This window comes from Zootoca vivipara, chromosome 3, assembly GCF_965207765.1.
Source record: "Zootoca vivipara chromosome 3, rZooViv2.hap1.1, whole genome shotgun sequence".
Lineage (NCBI taxonomy): Eukaryota > Metazoa > Chordata > Lepidosauria > Squamata > Lacertidae > Zootoca > Zootoca vivipara.
Window position 1 is genome coordinate 118704419 of NC_142586.1, and position 25532 is coordinate 118729950.

General features: G+C 47.7%; 1 protein-coding gene across 7 annotated transcripts in view; it reads left to right on the forward strand.

Moving 5' to 3' along the window:
• The window catches only part of DTNB (dystrobrevin beta), a 100829-nt gene that overhangs the window by 36212 nt on the left and 39085 nt on the right, over positions 1–25532 (forward strand). For all 7 annotated transcript variants that reach the window (XM_060273222.2, XM_060273225.2, XM_060273224.2 and 4 more), the window contains exons 9-10: positions 1087–1211; positions 16162–16239. In XM_060273222.2, coding sequence (XP_060129205.1) covers positions 1087–1211; positions 16162–16239 — 203 coding nt within the window. The remainder of the gene's footprint in view (positions 1–1086; positions 1212–16161; positions 16240–25532) is intronic.

The window sequence follows — 25532 nt, forward strand, 5'->3', positions numbered from 1 at the left end:
CTCTTCTCCGGGCTAAACATACCCAGCTCCCTAAGCCGTTCCTCATAAGGCATCGTTTCCAGGCCTTTGACCATTTTGGTTGCCCTCCTCTGGACACGTTCCAGCTTGTCAGTATCCTTCTTGAACTGTGGTGCCCAGAACTGGACACAGTACTCCAGGTGAGGTCTGACCAGAGCAGAATACAGTGGTGCTATTACTTCCCTTCTTCCATGGCAGGGAAGAACTTGTGGGCTTCTCTGACTGTGGTTAGAAAAACCAGTGACAAGAAGACACTGGTTTCTTTGATACGAAATGGAGGGACCCCCCCCCCTTAGATTCTGGCACACTCTGCTGCTCATTGCAGGGGGTAAGACTAGATGGCCCTTGGGGTCCCTTCCAACTCTACAGTTCCATGATTCTATGGGTGAAAAGCAAGCTGGCATCTTGTCCCTACAAGGCCTTGATGCCCTGGAGAAAAGGCAGTTGCAACAAACCTATGGACTCTTGCACCATGCATAATATTAACCCAGCAGTGGTGATTTATTAAATTTGTATACTGCCCTTCATCCAAAGATTGCAGAGTTGTTTGCAGCATAAAAGCACAAAATGCATAGCATAGTAACAAAACAAAAACATGTCCGTCCCCTGCAGCCAAAGGGCTGACTGAAGAGGAATGTTTTCACCTGGAGCCTAAAGACATATAATGATGGCTCCAGAAGACCATGAAGAAGGGCCTCAGATGACAATCACAGGGTCTGGGTTGGTTCACATGGGGAGAGATGGTCCTTGAGGTGTTGGGGTTCTGAGACATTTAAGGCTTTATAGGTCAAAAAACCGGCCCTTTGAGTTGGGCCCAGAAGCTATTTGGCAGCCAGTGCAATTGGGTTGGGGTTGGGGTGATGGGCAGGGTGGGAGAGAGCCTGGCTCCAGGCCCCCTTTGGACACTAGGCATTGTTGGGCAGCTGCCTGGGGCTTGCGCCTGGAGAGCCCTGCGTGTGGGAGGCTGGACCACAGCTCCTCTTGCAGCTCTGCACAGTTGCTGCACTGATTGCTTTGCTGTGCTAATTCCCATTTCTGTGTTTAATTCTCTCTCTAAAAAAAAACCAGAAATCGCCTGCCAAGAAGCTGAGCCATGCCATTAGTAAATCTCTTGGTTGTGTACCCAGTCGAGAGCCTCCTCACCCCGTGTACCCGGAGCAGCCAGAGAAGCCCCTTGACCTGGCCCACACAGGGTGAGTATCTCTTCCGTTCTGCGCCAATGTCTCCTCTCGCTTTGCCGCCCTTCGTACACGGGGCGCCTGGGTTCTGGAAAGGCGGCCAAGGAAAGCTCTCTACCCGAAAAGGCTATCTGTACGAGGAGCCTTGAGAGTCATTTTGCTGGTCCTCTTGGAGCAGATTCTCGCTGTCCGGTCCTCGCCATTGTGCTGCGGATGGAAAGATGCTCAGCTCCGAGACTTCCTTCTATAGCTTCGCAACTGACTGCAGCCTTCCCCTGTGTGCCACCCTCTGGAACAGTCGTAGGATGGCCAGGCTGATGGCAGTTGTGCTCCAGAGTGCCTGTAGGGGGGGCAGTTTGGAGGAGGCTGTCTTGTCTCTAGAGGCAGAACTGTGGCAGGGGTGTGTGTGTGTGTGTTCCAATGGCTGGTTCTCTGTTTGGCCTTGCTGGCATCCTTGAAGCAGCATGTGAGCTTCTTCATGTGGGCAGATAACACCAGCGTCCGGTTAGTCACTTTTTTAGCAGTTACTGGGTGAACAGAACCTGGCAGGAATCCTAGAATTGTAGAGTCAGAAGGGACATCTTTCTTGTAGCTTGAATCCATTGCTCCGTGTCCAGAGAAGCGGACACGGAGCAATGGATTCAAGCTACAAGAAAGAAGATTCCACCTCAACATTAGGAAGAACTTCCTGACAGTAAGAGCTGTTCAACAGTGGAATTTGCTGCCAAGGAGTGTGGTGGAGTCTCCTTCTTTGGAGGTCTTTAAGCAGAGGCTTGACAGGCATCTGTCAGGAATGCTTAGATGGTGTTTCCTGCTTGGCAGGGGGTTGGACTGGATGGCCCTTGTGGTCTCTTCCAACTCTATGATTCTATGACCCCGAAGTTCATCTAGTCCAACCCCTTGCAATGCAGGAATCTATCATCCTGCTCTGGTCCGATGGCCAGGGACATGGTGTCGTTGAATGTTATTGAACTTGTGCGCTCACCAGATTTAATCCAGAAAGTGGCATCACAGGTGTTAAATCGGAAAAGGTCTGCAGGGACAATGGTGGCCTGGAAGAGAAGTCGCGGGTGACCTTGGTTTTCTCAGGCTGGGTTTGGTTGAGGGGACGGCTCTCTCGCGCTTGTGTGGTATGACGTTCTGCAAATTCTCTGCAAACAGATGGGAATGGATGCTGAATAAGCAGCCAACATGGTATGATTTCCCTGCAAACATTCTGCGAATTAATCAGGGCGAACGCTCAGGAAAGAGGTCGCAACCTCAGGACCCAATTATAGGCAGATAATTTCATCTCCAAATATTGGGGAGGGGGTTGCTACTATCCCCTTACTCTCCTAGTTTTTTCTCCCATTCCCCCACCGGGCCTCACCGCAGCTAGCAGAAGGCTGCGCCAGCCTGTGCTGTCTTGCGAGGTGTCTGACATCGCATGACATGCGCATGATGTCTTGGGGGCAGCCTGGCACCTGTGCGGACGGCAACAGTCCCAGGGTGGATAGTCAGAAGAGGCAGGATGTGTTCATTGGATTTCACTACGCCTTGTTCTCTTCTGATGTTGGACACAGTGTGCCATGGAAGGGTGCCTACAGATAAGCTGGTGACGGCATCTTGCATTCTCTGTCTCTGCCGCCTCCCTGAGGCTCTCCCCACCCTCTTGCTGCTTGCCTTCAAGGTGGGAAGGAGTACGGAAGAGGCAGCCTTTTGCCCAGGTCTCAGGGACTTCCTCTGAGCAGTTTTCCAGGAAGCCTGGAACAGGCGGAGAGGTCAGGCATTGGATTGGAAGAGTGTTGGCAGGGGGGGTAGAGTGATTTAATTTAGGCAGCCCCCCAAAGGTGCCTGCTTGTTGGAACAGACCTTTCTAAAACCCAGTTAATCCCTCCATGGTTTTCAGGGTGGGATCCTAAGAGAAGAGGAGAAAGAGTGTTTGTTTCCTGCAGAATTTCTAGCTTGACACTTATTCCCCGGGGTGTCTTGGCTTGGCATGCCTGTATCAAGAGCAACCTCCTTGGCTTCGGTTGTTTCCTAGGTCTGTTTTAAAGCACACGGCCAGAGTCCCTTTACCAGCCAGATGGGCAGGGTATAAATTATTATTATTATTATTATTATTATTATTATTATTATTATTATACCACCTTCCCATATTGGCAGGGGTGGCGGGTAGGTGGAGTTCCTGTAGCAAACATAAGCAATCTCTTGCTCGCTCCCTGGTGCCCGTCTGGTCCGTCCGTCCCCTGCCTCCCTGCCCCCCCCCCAATGATACATTTGGCCCCTGCCCATGTATCCCTGGCAACACAGAACTCCTACCAAAATGCTGCAAAAGCTCAGCCCTTGTATTCAAGCAACCTGCATGCTTTATAAATGAGCAGTTTTGCGTAAACTGAGCATCGAATTAGAGGTTTTGTTTATATACAAAGAAGCTGCAGCTTTAACCTAAACATTAGGATGTAGAAGTTAGCAAATGAACAGAAATTAGATTTGGTCTTTCCTGGTAATTCTGATTTGCTAATGGAAGAGATGAATCTGTGCCAGCGAGGCCACGTGGCACCTTTAATCTCTGCCTTTCCCCTAAGTCGTTTCACTTTTGAAAATTTGGAAGGGCGGATTTGGAACGGTGGGGTTGCTCTTTGCTGCACCTCCGCCTGTTGGGCAGGTTTAGCTGGCTTGTTTATTTATCGCCTGCCACACATGTACAAAATGCAATAAGAAAACAAAAACAGGAAACAAAAGCCGATGTATTTTGAAAGCAATGCAAAGCAGGCCCCCATGGCAGAAACCTATTCCGGAACACAGGCGCCTTCAACTGGTTTTTGAAAGTGCAGGCAGTGTGCGCTTGTCGTATCTCAATAAAAACGCTGTTCCCCAGAAGAGGGGCAGCTGAGTTACTGCAGAGGAGCTTCTGATATCCTTGGAAATTGCGAGAGAAGCTCTCCTGCAGACCACAGTGACTTACTGGGCATGAACCAGTTTGAGGGTTCCTTTTCTTTTCCAATTAAGCGGTATATACATTTTGGGAGATAATTACTTCCTGACAGTAAGAACTGTTCGACAGTGGAATTTGCTACCAAGGAGTGTGGTGGAGTCTCCTTCTTTGGAGGTCTTTAAGCAGAGGCTTGACAGGCATATGTCAAGAATGCTTTGATGGTGTTTCCTGCTTGGCAGGGGGTTGCACTGGATGGCCCTTGTGGTCTCTTCCAACTCTATGATTCGATGATTCTATGAATTATATGAGATAAGACAAGTGTTTTCAAGGCAGATCAAAAGAGAGGATTTTTCAGAGGAGGAATCTAAATTTAATAATTTGGTGATACAAAATAGTAAAAAGTTATTATCAAAAACATATAATTTGTTATTAGATTGGGAGCTTATGGACGAAGCAGTCAAAGAAACGATGATAAAATGGTCAGGGTCTCGGACAACCAATATATTTAGAGTGGTGGGAACAACTTTGGCAACAAAGCAAGCCTTTTGCCCCGGCTGCAGCCTCAAGGGGAGCCCCACATAGAGCACATTACAGTAATCCAAGCCTGAGGTTACCAATGCAGGGACAACTGTGATCAAGCTCTCCTGGCCACCTGTTCATTTCTGCTTATTTGGTAGAACAGATGCAATGCCTCTGGACCAAGGACCACTGTGAAACTCCCTGAGTTTAATGCGCCTTGCTCCCAGGAAAAGTCTATATAAATCTCTTCAGTCTCAGTGCAACAACAGACCGTTTGGGGCTGCCCCAGGTGAGAGGGGTGTTTTCAGTGGGCGGCCACGGATGCATTTCAGAAGAAAGAAAATTGTTTTGCAATTAAAATCACTACTCAAATTGTACCGTGTAATTTCTTCCCCTGGATTGCTATTTACCATAAAGCTTCAAGCATTAATTCTGGGAGGAAAAGAAAATTAAAAGGAGCGAGCAATTTTGACATTAAAGCAACGCTCTGAATTGTGAGGACTCCTGAGCACAGGGCGCTCTTTGTAGTGATAATTTGGGAAAGCAATTAGCACACAAATGTTTTCCTTCTGATGCAGCTTCTTGTTCTGGCTGATGTGTATTAGGCCCCAAATGGACTTGTGTAATGATCGTAAAGCAAATCAAGCCTTGACGGGTGGCTGCAGGTAAGATCTCCTCCTCTCTGCCTCGCCAGCCAGGAAACAAAATGGCATCTCCTTCCACAGCACGGAGGGGAGGCAGGAAGTGGGCAGAGAGAAGCCAGCAAGGAGTGCCGGCGGAGAATCAGGCACGGGAGTCTGTAGAGCTGATCCCTGCCTTGCCTGCCTCCACGGGGACACAGGGGGAACACGCCAGGAGCCAAGATGGCTGCGGAATTATGGATTCTTTCCACCCCACCTTTCTGTCCGTAAGACACCAAAGGCAGCAGATAAATTCCCACCCACACACAGCCAGTGAAAGAGACCAAACGCAGGACATCTTTCAGGATAAAGCTAAAGGTGGTTATTACTTAGGATGGCTGTGTTTATGGAAATCTGTAAGAATAATAATAATAATAATAATAATAATCTCCTCTCACAATCTCACTTTCAAACTTATCCGGTGGCTTGAAAATAAAATTTCTGTTCTAATATAGAGCCACTGTGAGCCAATAAAGTTGTTGTTGTTTAGTCCTTTAGTTGTGTCCGACTCTTCGTGACCTCCTGGACCAGAGCCTGCCAGGCTGTCCTGCCTTCCACTGTCTGGAGAACACTGTCCAACCATCTCATCCTCTGTCGTTCCCTTCTCCTAGTGCCCTCCATCTTTCCCAACATCAGGGTCTTTTCCAGGGAGTCTTCTTACGATTTACAAATTTTTTCTCCCAATGCATTCCTATGGGATTCGACTTACTTTTTTTTTCAACTTACGAATGTGCGTTCGGAACGCATTAGATTCGTAAGTAGAGGTACCACTGTATTGCTGTTTATATGCAACTGTAACTTTATAGAGACTCTCAAGAGTCTCTATGGTGCTGGAGGAGACTCTTGAGAGTCCCATGGACTGCAAGAAGATCAAACCTATCAATTCTGAAGGAAATCAGCCCTGAGTGCTCCCTGGAAGGACAGATCGTGAAGCTGAGGCTCCAATACTTTGGCCACCTCATGAGAAGAGAAGAATCCTTGGAAAAGACATTGATGTTGGGAAAGATGGAGGGCACAAGGAGAAGGGGACGACAGAGGACGAGATAGTTGGACAGTGTTCTCGAAGCTACGAACATGAGTCTGACCAAACTGTGGGAGGCAGTGGAAGACAGGAGTGCCTGGCATGCTCTGGTCCATGGGGTCATGAAGAGTCAGACACGACTAAACGACTAAACAACAACAAAGCTGTCATGGTTGGTACAGAACCCATGCAGAGCCTCCCCTTCGTGAAATTGCCCACTTCATTTCAGAGTTATCCTGTAATGCAGCCCTGAAGGATAGCTCAGTCGGTAGAGCATGAGACTCTGAATCTCAGAGTCGTGGGTTCGAGTCCCAAGTTGGGTGAAAGATTCCTGCATTGCAGGAGGCTGGTCTAGATGGCCCATGGGTGGCCCTTTCCAAGTCCCTGTCTGTCTGTGATACATTGGGAAAGCCTTCTCCAACCTGCCGCAACTGCAGCTGCCAAACGGCTTATGGACTCTGCCTGGCTTTTGTGCCTGCAAACAGGGGCTTCCTTAGCTCTGGGATGTGAGATTGGGGGGCCCTTTTTTGTTCATCGATGGAGCTGACAAGCCTGAAGCTGGGCTCTGTACACAAGGAAGTCTAGGCCAGGGGTTCCCAAACTAAGGCCTGGGGGCCAGATGCGGCCCAATCACCTTCTAAATCCGGCCCGCGGACACTCTGGGAATCAGTGTGTTTTTACATGAGTGGAATGTGTCCTTTTATTTAAAATGCATCTCTGGGTTATTTGTGGGGCCTGCCTGGTGTTTTTACATGAGTAGAATGTGTGCTTTTATTTCAAATGCATCTCTGGGTTATTTGTGGAGCATTGGAATTTGTTCGTATTTTTTTCCAAAATATAGTCCGGCCCCCCACAAGGTCTGAGGGACAGTGGACTGGCCCCCTGCTGAAAAAGTTTGCTCTCGCTTAGGCCTCTCCATCCTAGGACCAGCCCAGTCACAATTCCTGCAGGACCAGCTTGTGTTTTGAATTTGCTTTTCCAAATTGGGGTGAGCGTGTCTCCCCAGGGGATGCTGTCTTTGCATGTGACTGTCCTCTCTCCAGCCTGCTGGCTCTCTCTCCCTGCTTCCTTCCCCTTCCTTCCTTCCTTCTTTCTGCTCTCCTCCTCCTCTAGGCCCCAAGGGTGTGTTTCTTTCGAGAAGCTTCTCTGCTGTCAAGGAAATCTGGCTTTTTGAAAACGAAGCGGGTTTTTGCTGGCATTGCACTTATCTGCTGTGCCCTTTTTCAGAAAGGGGGAACTCCTGTGTTGCCTGACGAAGGTTCCGGGTTGTGACGGGGATGGGAGTCAGCAAAAAAATAAAAAATAAAAAACCCAGAACCCAGTGGCAGCTCAGTAGGAGCGTAACCGTGCGCTTTATGAATTCTTCAGAGGGAGAAGGGAGCTGTCCAGGCTGCTGAGCCGCTTGAAAGGGGAAATAAATGCAGGGAGGATGGAGTCTGCCAAGGCGACGGCTTAAAATAGATGCTGCCTCTGGCTGGAGCCAGCGAGGGGGGAGGTCCTGGTGCCTCTCTCACCTTGAGCAGCTGGAGGTGTAGGTGAGTGTACACCTGCCTCCCCGGGAGGCCTTCCTGGGGGGTACCTGCTCTTCCCCAAGAGAGAGAGAGAGAGCCAGTGGTTGGCAGGCAGGAGATCCTCACGTGACACGTCTGTTTCCTTAGAGACCACGGAGGAGGAGGAGGAGGGCTGGGCCACGGCTGCCGCCTCTTTGGATGCCTCTTTGGCAAAGGAAGGCAGAGGCACTTGCTCTCCAGCAGGGAAGGTTTGCTGTCTTTGCTTCTCTTTCTCTCTCTCGCTGCTTTAGGGCTTTTGCATGTACTTGTCTGGGGGCTGCAGGGAGCCCTTTCCCGTGGCCGAGTGAACTTATCAGAACCCCCTGGATGAAAACAAAAGCCACCTTTCCCCAGAGTTCTTTGTGGTTCTTTGTTATGGGGGTGGGGAGGGGTGCAAAGGACGAGGCGACAGGAAGAGTGAGCCGGTTTCTGGAGCTCCCTCCCCTGGCTCCTTCCACCGTAGGACAGGCAAGGGGCAGCTGCTTCCGGGGCTGCTGTCGTTCTCAAGACCTCCTTGAGATGCTTTGAGAGCAAAGGTCCTTTGTGAAGTGGCCTCTTGAGCAGGAAGGGGTTGGGGTGCAGGGCGGCAGGAGTAACATCTGAAACTGAGGTCGTGCATCTGAAACTGAGGTCGTGGATATTGACAAGCTGGAACGTGCCCAGAAGAGGGCAACCAAAATGGTCAAAGGCCTGGAAACGATGCCTTATGAGGAACGGCTTAGGGAGCTGGGTATGTTTAGCCTGGAGAAGAGAAGGTTAAGGGGTGATATGATAGCCATGTTCAAATATATGAAAGGATGTCATATGGAGGAGGGAGAAAGGTTGTTTTCTGCTGCTCCAGAGAAGCGGACACGGAGCAATGGATTCAAACTACAAGAAAGAAGATTCCACCTAAACATTAGGAAGAACTTCCTGACAGTAAGAGCTGTTCGGCAGTGGAATTTGCTACCAAGGAGTGTGGTGGAGTCTCCTTCTTTGGAGGTCTTTAAGCAGAGGCTTGACAGGCATATGTCAAGAATGCTTTGATGGTGTTTCCTGCTTGGCAGGGGGTTGGACTGGATGGCCCTTGTGGTCTCTTCCAACTCTATGATTCTATGATTCTAAGTTCAGGGGCCGACAAAAAGAACTCCTGGAGCCTGAGGGTGGCTAGATTTATCTTAATGTTTGCCATTGATCTCTGAAGAATTGCTCTAGCGATTACATCTCAACACTTCCCTGTGGTTCCTGATGCATTTTTCTGTACCAGACCCTAGCATGCATGAAAGCTCTTCTCCTCTACCCACCCACCCACCCCCACCCCCCGGCCACAATGTGAGCATTTTATAAAGCTGACTGATATGTTTTAGCCCCAGAACACAGTGTTTTGAGCGGCATTGTTCTAATTAATCTAGATTAGCATTTGCTGTTTAATGCTCACCTTTTTGATGCTCCCTTTTCAGATTGGATTTCTGCTCTTTTTTTAAATTGGAAGCCAAAGTCTCCCAGCCGCCCTTTTCCGATGAAATATAGCTAGTCTGGTGAGTTCCATCAAAAAGGGAGGCTGACCTATGCCAGAGTTTTTGCTCTGTTCCCTAAAGATGGATGGGGAGCCTCTTCCCAGGCTGAGTGGCAGCAGGCCATGGGGTAGAGCGGGAATCTGTGCTCTCATCCTGGCATCTTGGTTGCATAAGGGGCAGCAGCTTTCTCTCTCCTTTACATTATGGGGGTGGGATCCACAGCCATCTCTCTCTCTCTTCCCCCTCCCCTTCAGCTGTGCTAACAGAAGTTTTGGGAAAGGAATGAATCTGGGGAAATAGCCACTATGACACCTGGGGAGTCCAGGGCACCAAGGTGGTTTCCAAATTGGACCCAAGTTTTATATATTTGTTACCTGATTCAGGGCACAATTGCCCCTTCGAGCCTGTGCACACAAAAAAATCATTTTAAAAGGTTGCCGTTTGAAAGACATAATGCACGCTCCTCAGAAATATAAAAACATTAATAAAGGCGGCTGCAATTAATATAAAACAGAATGTAATCCTGTTTAAAGTTGTTTCTTGAAATGAGGTCGCTCTTGTTTCCTGTAAAGAGTCTCGTAAGTGAAGTTACTAGGGTTGCCAGACTCAATAGAGGACAGGACTTCTGTGCCTTTAATTGCCCTGCTCTCTTTAGAGTCTGGAAGCCTTAAAGAGAAACCAGCAGACCCTTTGCTTGGAAATTAAACAAAGGGTCTGCTGGTTTCTCTTTAAGGTTTCCAGACTCCAAAGAGAGCAGGCAATTAAAGGCACAGAAGTCCTGTCCTCTATTGAGTCTGGCAACCCTAGAAGTTACCCTTTGGCTCTCTGTGGGGTGTACATGTTTGTGCATTACACAGATATATAACCCCTGGTTTTGGCTGCTCTATCTGGGGGCTCTGCTGAACCACTGCCTGTTTCTGTGCCCCATAGCGATGGGCAGGGCAGCCATTGACTAGGTGACCCCAGGGCTCCCTTCTGACTCTGCAGTTCTGTGATTCTGCAAGTGAGGCAGACAAGCGTTGGATGGCACAACAGGTGCTAAGACAATGGCCGGACAAGGGACACGCTCCCCCCCCCCCGGGCTCCCCTTTCAAAGGGGTGGGGGGGAACTTCAGCGCAGCAAGTGGGATGTTTATTTGGATGGGGCAAGCAGACGGGAACTCCTTCAGGGGTGGGGGCCTGAGTTACCTGTTCACGTAAGCATCTCCATCTCCTAGGCAACAGTGCAGGGTTGAATCCAGCCTGGGTGCCTGAGGCCTCGCGACTGGGTGGGGACTTGGCAATGGAGACTGATGGAGGGGTGGGCTCTGGTGGCAAGGGAGGGGGGCCCATAGCTAGAGGCAATAGGAAGGACCAGGGAGGGGTGACGTGGCAGCAACCCACTGGGTCCCTCCCCTGGCTTGGATTCCTTGCCCACTGTGACCCCTTCACAGAGCTGGAAGGGAACCCCCAAGGGTCATCTAGTCCAACCCCTGCAAGGCAGGTGCGCAGCTTGGGAATCATTTTGAACTCACAGCTGTCCATGGAGGTGCAGCTCAATTCTGTGTCCAGGGCAGTTGTCTATCAGCTCCATCTGGTACGCAGGCTGAGACCCTACCTGCCTGCGGACTGTCTCACCAGAGTGGTGCATGCTCTAGTTATCTCCCACTTGGACTACTGCAATGCGCTCTTCATGGAGCTACCTTTGAAGGTGACCTGGAAACTACAACTAATCCAGAATGCATCAACCAGACTGGTGACTGGGACCATATAACACCGGTCTTGAAAGACCTACACTGGCTCCCAGTACGTTTCCGAGCACAATTCAAAGTGTTGGCGCTGACCTTGAAAGCCCTAAACAGCCTCGGCCCAGTATACCCGAAGGAGCGTCTCCACCCCCATCATCCAGGCCAGACACTGAGGTCCAGCTCCGAGGGCCTTCTGACGGTTCCCTCCCTGTGAGAAGCCAAGTTACAGGAAACCAGGCAGAGGGCCTTCTCAGTGGTGGCGCCCGCCCTGTGGAATGCCTCCCATCAGATGTCAAGGAAATAAACAACTACAGTATCTGACTTGTAGAAGACATCTGAAGGCAGCCCTGTTTAGGGTAGCTTTTAATGTTTGATGTTTTATTGTGTGTTTAATATTCTGTTGGGAGCCGCCCAGAGTGGCTGGGCAAACCCAGCCAGGTGGGCGGGGTATAAATAATAATAATAATAATTATAATTATTATTATTATTATTATTAACATCACAAGGCCCGCATACAGCCTGCCATAACCTGCTGGGTCCCTCTGCAGGGCCACCAACCAGCAGCTCCTCAAGCTCCTCCCAGCCCTCATCCAGATCCGACCAGCTTCTTCTCCGGGATCACGACACGAACCCACTGCTCCTGTTGCCACCTGGAGGGGCGCTCTTGCGCCATGGGGCAAGGACTATTTGCGGTATCAGAAAGTAGAGAGTTTCAGCAGGAAGCCACGTGACCTGCTCTGATGGAGAACGAAGCCGTCTGTTCACCCTGAGTGCCTTGGTGCCATCATGAGTGCAGAACAGAGAGCTGAATTGTTGCTTCCTGGCACTGGGCACTCTCCCGGTCCTGCCGCCAAGGGTTTCATTAGCCTGCATCTGCCTGTTCTGCTCCTGTTTGTGAGTGCACCCACATTTGATCTGTTCCCACCTCCCCTCCCTGGAACAGCATGCTCAGTTTTGTCTCTGCCGCCAGAGCTTTCTGTATAATTCACGCCCCGACTAATTCAGGAGGGAAATGCCGCCGCGTGCTTTGAGACCGTGGCAACGGCAGGCGCAGAAAGCCTCTGCTGTCTTAGAATCATAGAATCATAGAGTTGGAAGAGACCACAAGGGCCATCCAGTCCAACCCCCTGCCAAGCAGGAAACACCATCAAAGCATTCTTGACATATGGCTGTCAAGCCTCTGCTTAAAGACCTCCAAAGAAGGAGACTCCACCACACTCCTTGGCAGCAAATTCCACTGCCGAACAGCTCTTACTGTCAGGAAGTTCTTCCTAATGTTTGGGTGGAGTCTTCTTTCTTGTAGTTTGAATCCATTGCTCCGTGTCCGCTTCTCTGGAGCAGCAGAAAACAACCTTTCTCCCTCCTCCATATGACATCCTTTTATATATTTTGAACATTGCCATCTTCTTGCCTCGTGCTATTCTGTCCCAGCGAGCAGAGCCCAGTTTTGTCCTGTGGAGTCTCTGGGTCTCTCTGACGTCTCTGCAAAGAGCAAAAGGAAGTTGTCTTTGGAAACGCAAAAGTGCTTTTTCACCTCCTCTCATCCTTTGAAACAAAAATGAGGTCAAGAGGAGTGCTTCTACCACTGAGCTGGGCAAGAGAAGCTGAAGAAACTGGGTTTCTCTCCCCCTCCCCAACGAAATTTGCTGCATCCTAGTTACTAAAAACTGCCCTGAGTGCAATGTTCCGTGGGCTTTCTTTTCTCTAATCTCTCTCTCTCCTCCTCTTCATTTTTGTGTGTGATAGAAATATCAGGCACCCATTTCCCACCTCTTGGCAGCAGTGCCATCCAACCCTGGCTTCTGCGTGTGGGCACCTCCACTGCCATGCCAGGGCAAACTTGCAGTAGGCTTAATAAAAAGATTCCTTCAGTAGCACCTTAAAGACCAACTAAGTTTTTATTTTGGTATGAGCTTTCGTGTGCATGCACACTTCTTCAGATACACTGGAAACAGAAGTGTCAGACCCTTATATATATACAGAGGGTGGTGGGGGTGGGTGGGAATGGGTGATGGGCGGATGGGAGTGGTAAACCTGTAGATGGCTGTTAACGACTGCTGATGACTGCAATTAGTCCTGGGGGGGGGGGGAGCAAGGGCTGAGGCACTAAAGAAAGCTTGATCATACCTGTAACTTGCAGTAGGCTTGATAATCTGGACGGACAAATGAAGCCGTTCTGTTCTCTTCTCAAGGCTGCTGCTGGCTGAGGGGTCCTGCTGTTCAGCTCAGCCAAGCAGCTAGTCGCCCACTCATCGAATCATAGAACTGTAGTGTTGGAAGGGACCCCAAGGGTCATTTAGTCCAGCCCCTTGTAGTGCAGGTTGTTGTTGTTTAGTCGTTTAGTCGTGTCCGACTCTTCGTGACCCCATGGACCAGAGCACGCCAGGCACTCCTGTCTTCCCCTGCCTCCCGCAGTTTGGTCAGACTCATGTTGGTAGCTTCGAGAACACTGTCCAACCATCTCGTCCTCTGTCGTCCCCTCCTCCTAGTGCCCTCCATCTTTCCCAACATCAGGGTCTTTTCCAAGGATTCTTCTCTTCTCATGAGGTGGCCAAAGTATTGGAGCCTCAGCTTCGCGATCTGTCCTTCCAGGGAGCACTCAGGGCTGATTTCCTTCAGAATGGAGAGGTTTGATCTTCTTGCAGTCCATGGGAGGAGGAGACTCTTGTAGTGCAGGAATCTCAGCTAAAGCATCCATGACAGATGGCCATCCAACCTCTGCTTTAAAAAGTCCAAGGAAAGAGTCTTTGTACCCTTCCATGGGGCAGAGGCAGGGGCTTAGTGATAAGTGTGTGACACAGCCCCCTATGGTGTTTTGACTATGTTTTAATTTTTATAGGACCCCATACCAACCGGAGCATGGAAATAATTCCCCCCCCCCCACACACCCTTCCCTACACCACAGCAGCATTATTTTGCTACAGATTGGAAATTGGAGGCAGCAGAGGACAAAAGCATTGCCATCAAATGCCAACGGTGCCCTTCAGCTCTCTATATTGGACAAACAGGCCAAACCCTACTACGCCAAAGGATAAATGGACACAAATCTGACATCAGGAATCACAAGACGGAGAAACCAGTAGGAGAACACTTCAATCTCCCAGGACGTTCTATACAAGATCTCAAAGTAGCTGTTTTATTACAAAAGAATTTCAGAAATAGACTGGAAAGATAAGTTGCCGAATTGCAACTTATTTCCAAACTTAAAACCATGGAGGGACCTGATCTGAATAGAGACATTGGATTCTTATCTCATTATATCTGATAAAGTTATTTTTAGTCATCTCACCCCTTGCTGTTCCCTGTAAGACCAATTGCAGTCGTTAACAGTCGTCCACAGGTTTACCACACCTATCAGCCAATCACCCCTTCCCCCCCTCTTCTGAGTAATACCCCTCCCCACCCTCTCACTATATAGAAGGGTCTAGAGACTTCTGTTTCAGTGTATCTGAAGAAGTGTGCATGCACACAAAAGCTCATACCTATGGCAAACTTAGTTGGTCTCTAAGGTGCTACTGGAAGGAATTTTTTGGTTTTGTTTCAACTACGGCAGGGACCCAGGTGGCACTGTGGGTTAAACCACAGAGTCTAGGGCTTGGTGATCAGAAGGTTGGCGGTTTGAATCCCTGCAACGGGGTGAGCTCCCATTGCTCGGTCCCAGCTCCTGCCCACCTAGCAGTTCAAAAGCACACCAAAGTGCAAGTAGATAAATAGGGACCGCTCCGGCGGGAAGGTAAACGGTGTTTCTGTGCGCTGCTCTGATTCGCCAGAAGCGGCTTTGTCATGCTGGCCACATGACCCGGAAGCTGTCTGCGGACAAACGCCGGCTCCCTCGGCCTATAGAGCGAGATGAGCGCCGCAACCCCAGAGTCGGACACGACTGGACCTGATGGTCAGGGGCCCCTTTACCTTTACCTTCAACTACGGCAGACCAACACGGCTACCTACCTGTAAGGAGGAAGTTTCTGATTTGCCTAATAGAGAAAGCAGAGAGAGGCTTGGTTTGCTGACGGCAAGGATTTTGTTGTTGTTTGTTTGTTGGTAGTATGCAGCTGGACAAAAAATATGGAATCTGAAAAAGAATTGTGCAGCTGGGGAGCCAATAATGTGCAGCTGGTAAAATGCAGGGCAGAACTTGAGATATGTGTTTGTTGAGCACTTGAATAACTGGCAATGCCAGGGACAGTTTGCACACAAATTATAGCAAGGTAGAAGGCACTCTCTTGCATTCTCCTCATTTCACAGTTGGCTTTTATTTGTTTGTGAGCTGCCTCCAAGCTACTGAAATGAAAGGCGGTCGTAGCAGATAGATCGATGAAGATGTCGCCCCAGTGTGCGGCATCTGTGGAAAAGGCGAACGCCATACAAAGGATCATTATTAGGAAAGGAATTGAAAATTGGACTGCCAACATCACCGTGCCGTTATACCAGTCTACGATGCAGCCACACTTAGAGTGCTGTGTTCAATTGGGTCAGCTCACCTCTGAAAGGAGATTGTAGAGTTGGAAAAGGTTCAGAAAAGGGCCACCGAGATGATCCAGGGGAGAGAGCGACTCCCCTGGGAGGAAAGGTTGCAGCGCCTGGGACTTCTTAGTTTAGAGAAAAGGGGAGTCAGAGGCAACATGATAGAAGTTTATAACATTGTGAAGAGTTTTGTAATTGAGGAAGAATGGACTACTTTTAAAAATATTATATTCAATTGAATCGCAGGCAGGATTCGAGGCAGAAGCGGAGGAAGCAAAGTGGTAAAATGTTGGTAAATAGAGAAACTTTTTCTAACAGATGAAGACATAATGCAGTAGAAAAGATTTGATTACGAACACTGCGGAGGTTGGAGTGGGAAGTCAATTTATGAAACAATGCAGTTATTTGATATGAGGATCATTGTGAAATGTTTGAAAAATCTAATAAAAAATTATACCCCAAAAAAGGAAGTGGGGGGGCAGCGTCTCCAACCAGCTGCTGCCCCGCAAGAGTCCGTGGTTGGTTTTCTTCCAGCCCTGCACCATCTCTTGGTCCTCGGCCATAACCCACCATGAAACCTTTCTGTTTCAGCCCTTCCCGGCCCCTTGCGAACATGAATGATGCCATGGTGACCCACATGTCCTCCGGAGCCCCGACTCCAACGAAAAGGTAGGGATGTGCACTCTTATTTGTGAGGGGGGGGAGATGGGGGCCTCCTCGGTGGGCGCTCCAGGGCACCTGCCTTCCACCTGCAGAGAGAAGGTGGCTGATGAAGGAGCAAAGAGGGTGGCTCCTGGTCTGAGTGTCCTGGATATTGCTAGAACCAGGTGTGATTGCTGGTGGGGTCTCTCCTGCTTGAGGTCCCCACCACCACCACCACAGTGCATTTGATCCATTTTCTCTCCACCTGGAGGAGGCACTGGGGTTCCCTGACCCACCACCCTTTAGGTCTGAATTCCTCCCCCCACCCCCATGACTTGCTGTGCAGAACCTGAAACAGGTTCATTTCCCAAATGTCAGGAGGCAACTGAGGAGGATAAAACCAAAGCGGGAGAGATCTGATTTGGCATTTCCCATTGACTCCCTGAAGAGCTTCCCTCCTTTCTTAGGCAAAGATGAATTTGAGCCTTCCTTTTAAGTTCCTTTCGCTTGTTTTTTTAATTATCAGTATGGCTTTGTTTCCTTTTCGTCTCCTGCGTGTAAAGGCTTCGTCTGTTTTGATTTTGTCCCTTAAGTGAGTTTAACGTAGAAGGATGATTCTGACCGGGAGGAGGGGGGCTTGTCTGTTACCAGGGAGCTACATTAGACGAACCAGGGACCATTCTCCCACTGGGTTTGAGCTGGCTTTGGACCCTTCTTACGGGCACAGTGGAAAGGAAAAGAAAGAGGGAAAGCAGGCAATGTTCTTGAGTGGGCAGTATCTTGAGCTCCAGGAAAGCTCTGGCTCTGGGAGTAACATCTCCATCTTCCACCGCTCCAGCTTCTCACCCCTGCCTGGGAGGAGGCGGCAGAGTCGGGGAGAGAAGGCGCAGGAGCAGCTGCAATTGGGCAACAACACGGGCAGGACCAAGCCAGAACTGGCCCTAAGCTAAGGCACCAAAGAGTTTGGCACTCTCAGAGGGCTCGCACGTGGCTTAAGAACACCAGGAAAGCCTGGCTGCTCTCCTCTCCTCTGGTTTCCAGCAACTGCTGTTCAGAAGCATCACTGCCAAGCATAGCCATTATGGCTAGTAGCCATGAGGAACCATTGCCCTCCATGAATCTGTCCCATCCTCTTTTAAAGCCACCCAGTCGGGGTCAGAGGAAGCGAGAGGCGCCTGTCCCTTTGCCAAGCATCTATGCCTTCAGCAGTCCTCCACCAACTTGGCCTGCCTGTGCCATGTTTTCACGTCAGTTTTGCAGTTTTCACCTCCAGGGTTGAGGGAACGAGAAGGTTCTGTAAGAAGCGCACACAAGCAGCATCCGAGATCTCTGTTTCATCTAGGTTTCCTGCTGTCTCCAAAGAAGGGGACTCCACCACACTCCTTGGTAGCAAATTCCACTGCTGAACAGCTCTTACTGTCAGGAAGTTCTTCCTCATGTTTGGGTGGAATCTTCTTTCTTGTAGTTTGAATCCATTGCTCCGTGTCCGCTTCTCTGGAGCAGCAGAAAACAACCTTTCTCCCTCCTCTATATGACATCCTTTGATATATTTGAACATGGCTATCATATCACCCCTTAATCTTCTCTTCTCCAGGCTAAACATACCCAGCTCCCTAAGCCGTTCCTCATAAGGCATCGTTTCCAGGCCTTTGACCATTTTGGTTGCCCTCTTCTGGACATGTTCCAGCTTGTCAGTATCCTTCTTGAACTGTGGTGCCCAGAACTGGACACAGTACTCCAGGTGAGGTCTGACCAGAGCAGAATACAGTGGTACTATTACTTCCCTAGATCTAGATGCTATACTCCTATTGATGCAGCCCAGAATTTCATTGGCTTTTTTAACTGCTGCATCACACTGCTGACTCATGTCAAGTTTGTGGTCTACCAAGCCTCCTAGATCCTTTTCACATGTACTGCTCTCAAGCCAGGTGTCACCCATCCTGTATTTGTGCCTTTCATTTTTTTGCCCAAGTGTAGTACTTTACATTTCTCCTTGTTAAAATTCATCTTGTTTGCTTTGGCCCAGTTGTCTAATCTGTTAAGGTCAGTTTGAAGTGTGATCCTGTCCTCTGGGGTATTTCCTGCTGTCTCTTTCAGGATTCAGGTGGAGGAACATGTTGGTGGAGCAAGTTTCTTCTCATTCTTCCTCTCTCCCGCAGCCGTCCTCCTCCAGGCTGCTTTTCTGACGTTTCCAGACAAGAGGGTCTGGATTCTCCTTGCCTTTGCCGAATTGCACATTTTATTAGAAGCCTTGAAACTCCAATGCCCACATGCTTCTGTCCGGAGAGCAGCTTTCTCTTTTGATCTAGGCCTGCTTGAGATATGCCGCCTTGTGAGCAAAGCAGAGCCTCCTTCTACAGACGCAACCTGAGTTGGGGTGGAGCTGGAGCCCACGGCCTCGTAAACAGGAGTCTAGCCAGACCACAACGCATCCAGCAGCTCGCTTTGTGTTTGCTTTGCCCATAAAGTGATGTCACGGCGAGTGTTACAAGCCCTGGTTACGCCCCGGAGTGGGGGGTGATAGATAAAGAAATCTTTATTCGGCTATAAGCCCACACCACAAAAATAAATCAGACGTAAAAAACAGAGATACAAATTTCTAGTGGGTGGTGAAAACACAGGTCGTGGCCTTTTGTACTCCGGCACCAGAAAGCCAGTAGCTGAGCCTCAAGCATCCCTGAACTCCTGCTTTTCTTAGGAGTTCTGGTCTTACGAGAGAGGGAGAAACCATTTGGGCAAGGAGACTTAAAGCAGTCTTGAGAAATGTAACACATGAAGATCAGACAGGATTTCTACCCACAAGGCAACTGAGGGATAATGTGAGGAACAGTGTTACTGAATATTTTGAAAAGTGTGGTGATAAACAGATGGACTTGGGTTTCTTTAGATGCTGAAAAAGCCTTTGAACTGCCTTTCTTACAATCTGACCCACGAGTTCTAGTCTTATGAAAGAGGGAGAAACAGTTTACTCCAGACATCCCCAAACTTCGGCCCTCCAGATGTTTTGGACTACAATTCCCATCCTCCCCAACCACTGGTCCTGTTAGCTAGGGATCATGGGACTTGTAGGCCAAAACACCTGGAGATCCGCAGTCCGGAGATGCCTGCTACTCTTTCCATTTTCTCAGTGCCATTCACAATTTTATTTACCTCTGCCATGCACACCCACCCACCCCTTACTCACCTTTTCTCTCTCCCCAAGGGCTCGCAAAGTTGTAACTTTTCCTCCTGGGGCAGATGCTTCATCTCGCTTGGTCATCTTGCTTTTCCCTTTCTGAACCTTTAATTCAAGCCTCTTTGCTTGAATTGCACTGGCTTTTGGGAGCTGGTGCCCCTTGTGCCTCTGCCCCCCTGGAGTTCAATGGGGGGTGTGCAGAGGAGGGAGAGTCATTGGCTTGCATTGTTTTTGTTCTTGCTTTTATTATCTATTTTGTATTTTTACCTTGTATTTTTATGCTGTGAACCGCCCTGAGATTTATGGATGGAGCGTGGCATACAAATTTTAATAATAATAATAATAATAATAATAATAATAATAATAAATCAGGGTCAGCACACAACCCCTAAGTTAAAACCCAGCCCTTTACTAAAAAAAAGAGGCGCCCTGGACAAGTGAAAAGTTCTCCCTCTGTTGCTGAAAAGGCATCAAAGTTTGGCGTCTGGGTGGGGAAGACAAAGATGCCCCCTCGGCAAACATTCACCCAGCTCAGCAGCACCATGGCTCCCTCCAGGGGACCCCCCCCTCCTCTTCCTCTTTTGTCTTGCTCAAGATGGGCCATTGCCTTCTGGAAGGTCCCCCGTGACTCTTATGGGGAGGGGGGGCCTCCTTGTTTATGACTTTTCACTGCCGCTAAGCCCAGCTTTATGGCAAGGCCATAAAACACTGCAAGCGGCGATTGAGGTCTTTCCCAGTGTGCTCTTGGTGGGTGGTTTGGTTGTGTGGGTATTTTGTATAAGCCTGATTTAATTTTTGTTAAATTTACTTTCTCCATTAAACCAAGCATTTGTTTAAGCCTTGGTCTCTATGTGTAAGTTCCTCAACCAGTTTCTGCTGACTTTGCTTTTAACCCCAACATCTTGGTTATGGGCCCAGTGGTTGAGTGTGGAACTGCACATGTTAGTTTTTGGAGAAAGGTTTAGAAAGGTGTTTTCCTTCTTTTTGCTGCAACGGTTTTGTGGGCTGGTGGTTGAAAAGTTCCAGCATGGCAGACCGTGTTGCTGAGGCTGAGAAGGCTTTAACATTCCCACAACTAACGGCCGAGAACTACAGTTTATGGTCCTTTCGCATGGAAGCAGTTCTGACTTCCCGTGATGTGTGGAAGTACGTGACCGAGGACCCTCCTGCTCCTATGACCGATGCCTGGTCGAAAGGTGATGCTAAAGCAAGGGCATTAATTAACTTGTCTGTTAGTGATCAGCAAGTTGTGTATATAAGAAATAAGAAGACTGCCAAAGAAATGTGGGACAGTCTTGCGGCAGTGCACGTTAGAAAGGAGTCAGCGTCTGCCATAGCTAGCCAGATATCTGCTGTACCTCCAGCACAATTAACTGTGGAAGGGGTAACAGGAAGATTAATGGGCGAGCTGGACAGAAGGGAGGCTTGTGGGATTAGCACTCCTATTTCTAAAAATAATGAGGAACGCCGTATGCAAGTCTGTGGTGATTCATCTGCTTTCAAAACTTCCAAGCATTGCTGGTTTTGTAAAAAGCAGGGGCACCTTGCGAGGGACTGCAAATTTAAAAAGCAAAATGCTTCAGGGTCCGTTCCAGTTCGTAAATCACAGACAGCAACCCAGCAGTCGGCAGCACATCGTAAAGATGGACGTGAGCCGCGAGCGTTTCATGCTCGTGAATTAGGTCGTAAAGTAATTAAAGATGACACGTGGAAATCGTTTGTAGTAGATTCCGGGGCGTCAATTCATCTTTGTAACGACCGAAGTCTGTTTGTTTCTTTCGAAGAGGAAATTGGCACCATTCATCTGGCCAACTCCGACGTTCTACAGTCGCTTGGCAGAGGTACTGTGAAACTTGACTCCTTAAACATCACAATAGCAAATTGCACTTACTGCCCATCAGTGGACAATTTATTATCAGTAAGTTGCTTTGCACGCCAAGGAGTAACTGTGTGCTTCACAAAACCACTATGTGAGTTCTACAAAGGGGGAAAGCGTGTATTGTATGCCAGAGAGTCTGAAGGTTTATATAGACTATATTTTAAAAAGCATTCACAGCCACCTGTGAACTGTAGAGTAACCCAGCCAAGTCAAGGGTTGAGAAAAAGTCAGGGGCTGAGAAATGTAAAACCTCACTCCGGATGTATTCATGAGGCGCATAGACTTTTGGGACATTTAAATTTCACAGATGTGATAAAGACAGAGAAGATTGTTGATGGACTAAACTTAAAGCCATGTAAATACTATATGCAATGTGTATCTTGTTGTAAGAATAAGATAAAAGTTGCAAGAAAGGGTAAATGCTCAGGCAGGAAAGTAACAGAGCCATTTGAACGTGTGCATTGTGATTTAGTAGGGCCACTCCCTCCTTCTTTAGGAAATTCAAAATATTGGCTTACTCTTATTGATCAGTACAGCAAATATTGTTTTGTTTACACCATTGCTGAAAAGTCACAAGCACTTGAGAAGTACAAGATTTTTTGCAACTGGGTAAAAACCCACTTTAACAAACCTATAAAGCATTTGTTTTCTGACAGGGGGGGAGAGTTTGTTTCTGAGGAATTTTCACATTTCCTGGAAGCGCAGGGGACTGTTCACGAGTTGTCCTGCCCTAGAAGTCCTTGGCAGAATGGGATTGTAGAAGTAGTGCAACGTGATTTGCAGGCAGGTGTTAAAACTTACTTGCATGATGCTAATTTGGGGAAAGAATATTGGGCGGAATCTCTTCATGCCTATCTTTTTGTTAAAAACAGATCCTATCATTCTAGTTTAAATGTTACACCCTATGAAATGTTGTTTAAAAAACGCCCTAATTTAAAATACCTGCGAATTTGGGGTTCAGACGTTATTATTCACTACCCTGCTAGACACAAGTTGGATGAGCGTAGTGTTCAAGGAAAGTTTATGGGCTACCAGCAGGGGGCGTACAGAGTTTATGTACCAGCAACTGGTAAATTTCATATTACCAGAAGCATGATTGAAACTGTAAATTGGAATAGAGTTGCTATTTTTCAAGATAGTGATGGTTTAGATAATGCTGATGAGGAGGAAGTAGAAGTAGAAGAGGGAGAAGCTAGAGCAGGGGATACTAGTGAATCTGAAGACGAAAAGCCTGTTGTGTCTGGTGATTTGTTTGAAAATTTAAAGACACAGACACCTAAAGAAAGGTTAAGTTCTTCTGAGTTTTCTGAAAGTAAGAAAAGCCCACAAGAGTCTCATCAGTCTGATGATAGCAATTTACAGTCTGAAGCTAGAAGTCCAAATAGTTCTACTGATTCTGAAGGGCCTAGCTCTTCTTCAGGACTAAGACGTTCAGACAGAAAGAGACAGGAACCAAGACGGTTTTCAAAAGAGCAGTTATATACTGTGTATGCCAATAAAGCAGTTTTTGAGCCAAAATGCTACAACGATGTTCAAAAATTACCTTTGCATGAAGCTGCAAATTGGTACAAAGCTATGGATGATGAAATAGCTTCTTTAAAAGAGCATAACACTTGGTCTCTTGTACCACAAACCCCAGACATGAGAGTTATTGATTCAAAATGGGTTTATAAAGTGAAAATGAATGATAAAAACGAAGTTGTAAGGTACAAGGCTAGGTTAGTAGCCAGAGGTTTCCAGCAAATCCCAGGTGAAGACTATGATTTGTGTTACTCACCGAGCGTAAAATATGAATCTGTTAAGCTTTTGTTAAAAGATGCATCCCAGCGTGGACATTCTGTCTATCATGTAGATATAAAAACTGCCTATTTGTTTGCAGATTTAGAAGAACAAATTTTTATGCGTGTCCCTGATGGCGTAATCGCCACTAAAGGAGTAGTGTGCAAACTAAATAAATCTCTTTATGGTTTGCATCAGAGTGGTAAAAACTGGCATCAGACTTTAGTGAAGGAATTGCTGAATTTTGGCTTCACACAAGGCAAGGCAGATAACTGTGTATTTACAAAAGAAAATGGAAATTCTGTGACCAAATTATGTGTGTTTGTAGATGATATATTAATTTCTACAAAAACTAAACATGAATATACACAGATAGTGTCACTGTTACAAGAAAAATTTGATGTGGTAGAATTAGGCAAAGCTAAAAACTATATATCCATGCAAATTGAAGAAGGCAAAAATGGTTCTTATATGATTCATCAAAATGCAAAAATAGATGATCTTGTTGAAATGTTATGTTTAAAGAATGCAAATGGGAAAGAAACGCCTATGGTATGTGGTTTTACTTTTACAGATGGCAATAACACGTTCTCTGACAAAACTTTGTATCGCTCTGCCATAGGCAAGCTCAATTTTATTCAAAGAGTTTCAAGGCCAGATGTGACTTATGCTTTTCATTTTCTGGCAAAATTTGTAGAAAAACCCACTACCCAATGCTTCAAAGCTCTTAAGAGAGTGGTGATGTACCTCAAACACACAAAACATTATAGGTTGGAATTTACACCATCTATTGACAAAGGTTTTGAAATATTTTGTGATGCATCTCATGCTGTAGAGCAAAATAATTACAAAGGTACATCTGGTATGGTTTATTTTTATAATGGGTGTCCTTTTGAATGGAAAGCACAGAATCAAATGATTAATTGTCTTTCTTCAACTGAAAGTGAGTTATATGCCTGTACTCAGGCCATTCGTGATATAGAGTGGTATTTACAAATATTTGAAGACTTAAAGATGCCAGTATCACTCCCAGTAAAAGTTTATCTCGATTCCCAGAGTGGACTTGCTATCCTGTGCTCAGAAACCAACACACAGCGCACTAGAGTGTTGAGATTACGTTTACAATTTGTAAAGAATTTGATTTCTGACAAAACAATTGTTTTTGAATATGTCCCCGGTGACAGACAAGTTGCAGACATCTTTACTAAAGCACTTCCAAAAGTTGCGCATGAAAGACATGTACAAAGTTTGTCTCTGTTTCACAATAATGAACTGCAGGGGATATGTTGAATGATTGTGTAAAAGTGTCATTATTGTTTCACTGTACCTTTAAGAGTCAGGAAAGATTTAATGACTGGGGCTCTGCAGCTGTGGAGCAGCTCTACAGGTGTTGCTGTGAAGCTGATGATGCAGGGTATATCAGGGGTGTTGTGTGTTGCCTCTGTGCTGGGCGTTTTCCCAGTGTGCTCTTGGTGGGTGGTTTGGTTGTGTGGGTATTTTGTATAAGCCTGATTTAATTTTTGTTAAATTTACTTTCTCCATTAAACCAAGCATTTGTTTAAGCCTTGGTCTCTATGTGTAAGTTCCTCAACCAGTTTCTGCTGACTTTGCTTTTAACCCCAACAAGGTCAGCTCGGAGGTGTAATGCCTTTAAAGCATGATGCGGGGTCAGAGGTGAGCCTTGTAAATAGTCCCATGCCATAAAAGTAATTGGGGAAAGGGAGGCCACTCCAAATGGGAGAACAATCTTTGTGTACCGGGGGGAGAGGAAGCTGTGTCTAGAGCAGGAATAGCTGGAACTACAACTCCCATCATCCCTGACCGTTGGCCATACCGTCTGGGGCTGATGGAAGCTGTCCTCCAGCGACATCTGTGGGGCACCAGCTTAGAGCAGACAGAAGAAGAGCATGCTGGATCAGGCCAGTGCCCCATCTAGTCCAGCATCCTTTGGATGACCAGATGAGTCAATGGGTAGCCTGCAAGCAGGATCCGAGCCCAAGAGCCCTCTCTCCCCTCCTGTGGCTTCCAGCAACTGGGATTCAGAAGCATGACCATGAAGGCAGAGCAGAGCCAAGCCATCCTGGCTAGGAGCCCTCAAGAGCCAGAGCCCTCCCCCCCTCCTCCATGAAATTGTCGAATCTCATTCTAAAGCCATCTAAGTTGGTGGCCTCCTGCGGGCTGTGCACTGCGTAAAGAAGGGTGTCAATGCAAGGAGACTCTTGAGAGTCCCATGGAGTGCAAGAAGATCAAACCTATCCATTCTGAAGGAAATCAGCCCTGAGTCCTCACTGGAAGGACAGATCCTGAAGCTGAGGCTCCAATACTTTGACCACCTCATGAGAAGAGAAGACTCCCTGGAAAAGACCCTGATGTTGGGAAAGATGGAGGGCACAAGGAGAAGGGGACGGCAGAGGATGAGATGGTTGGACAGTGTTCTCGAAGCTACGAACATGAGTTTGACCAAACTGCGGGAGGCAGTGGAAGACA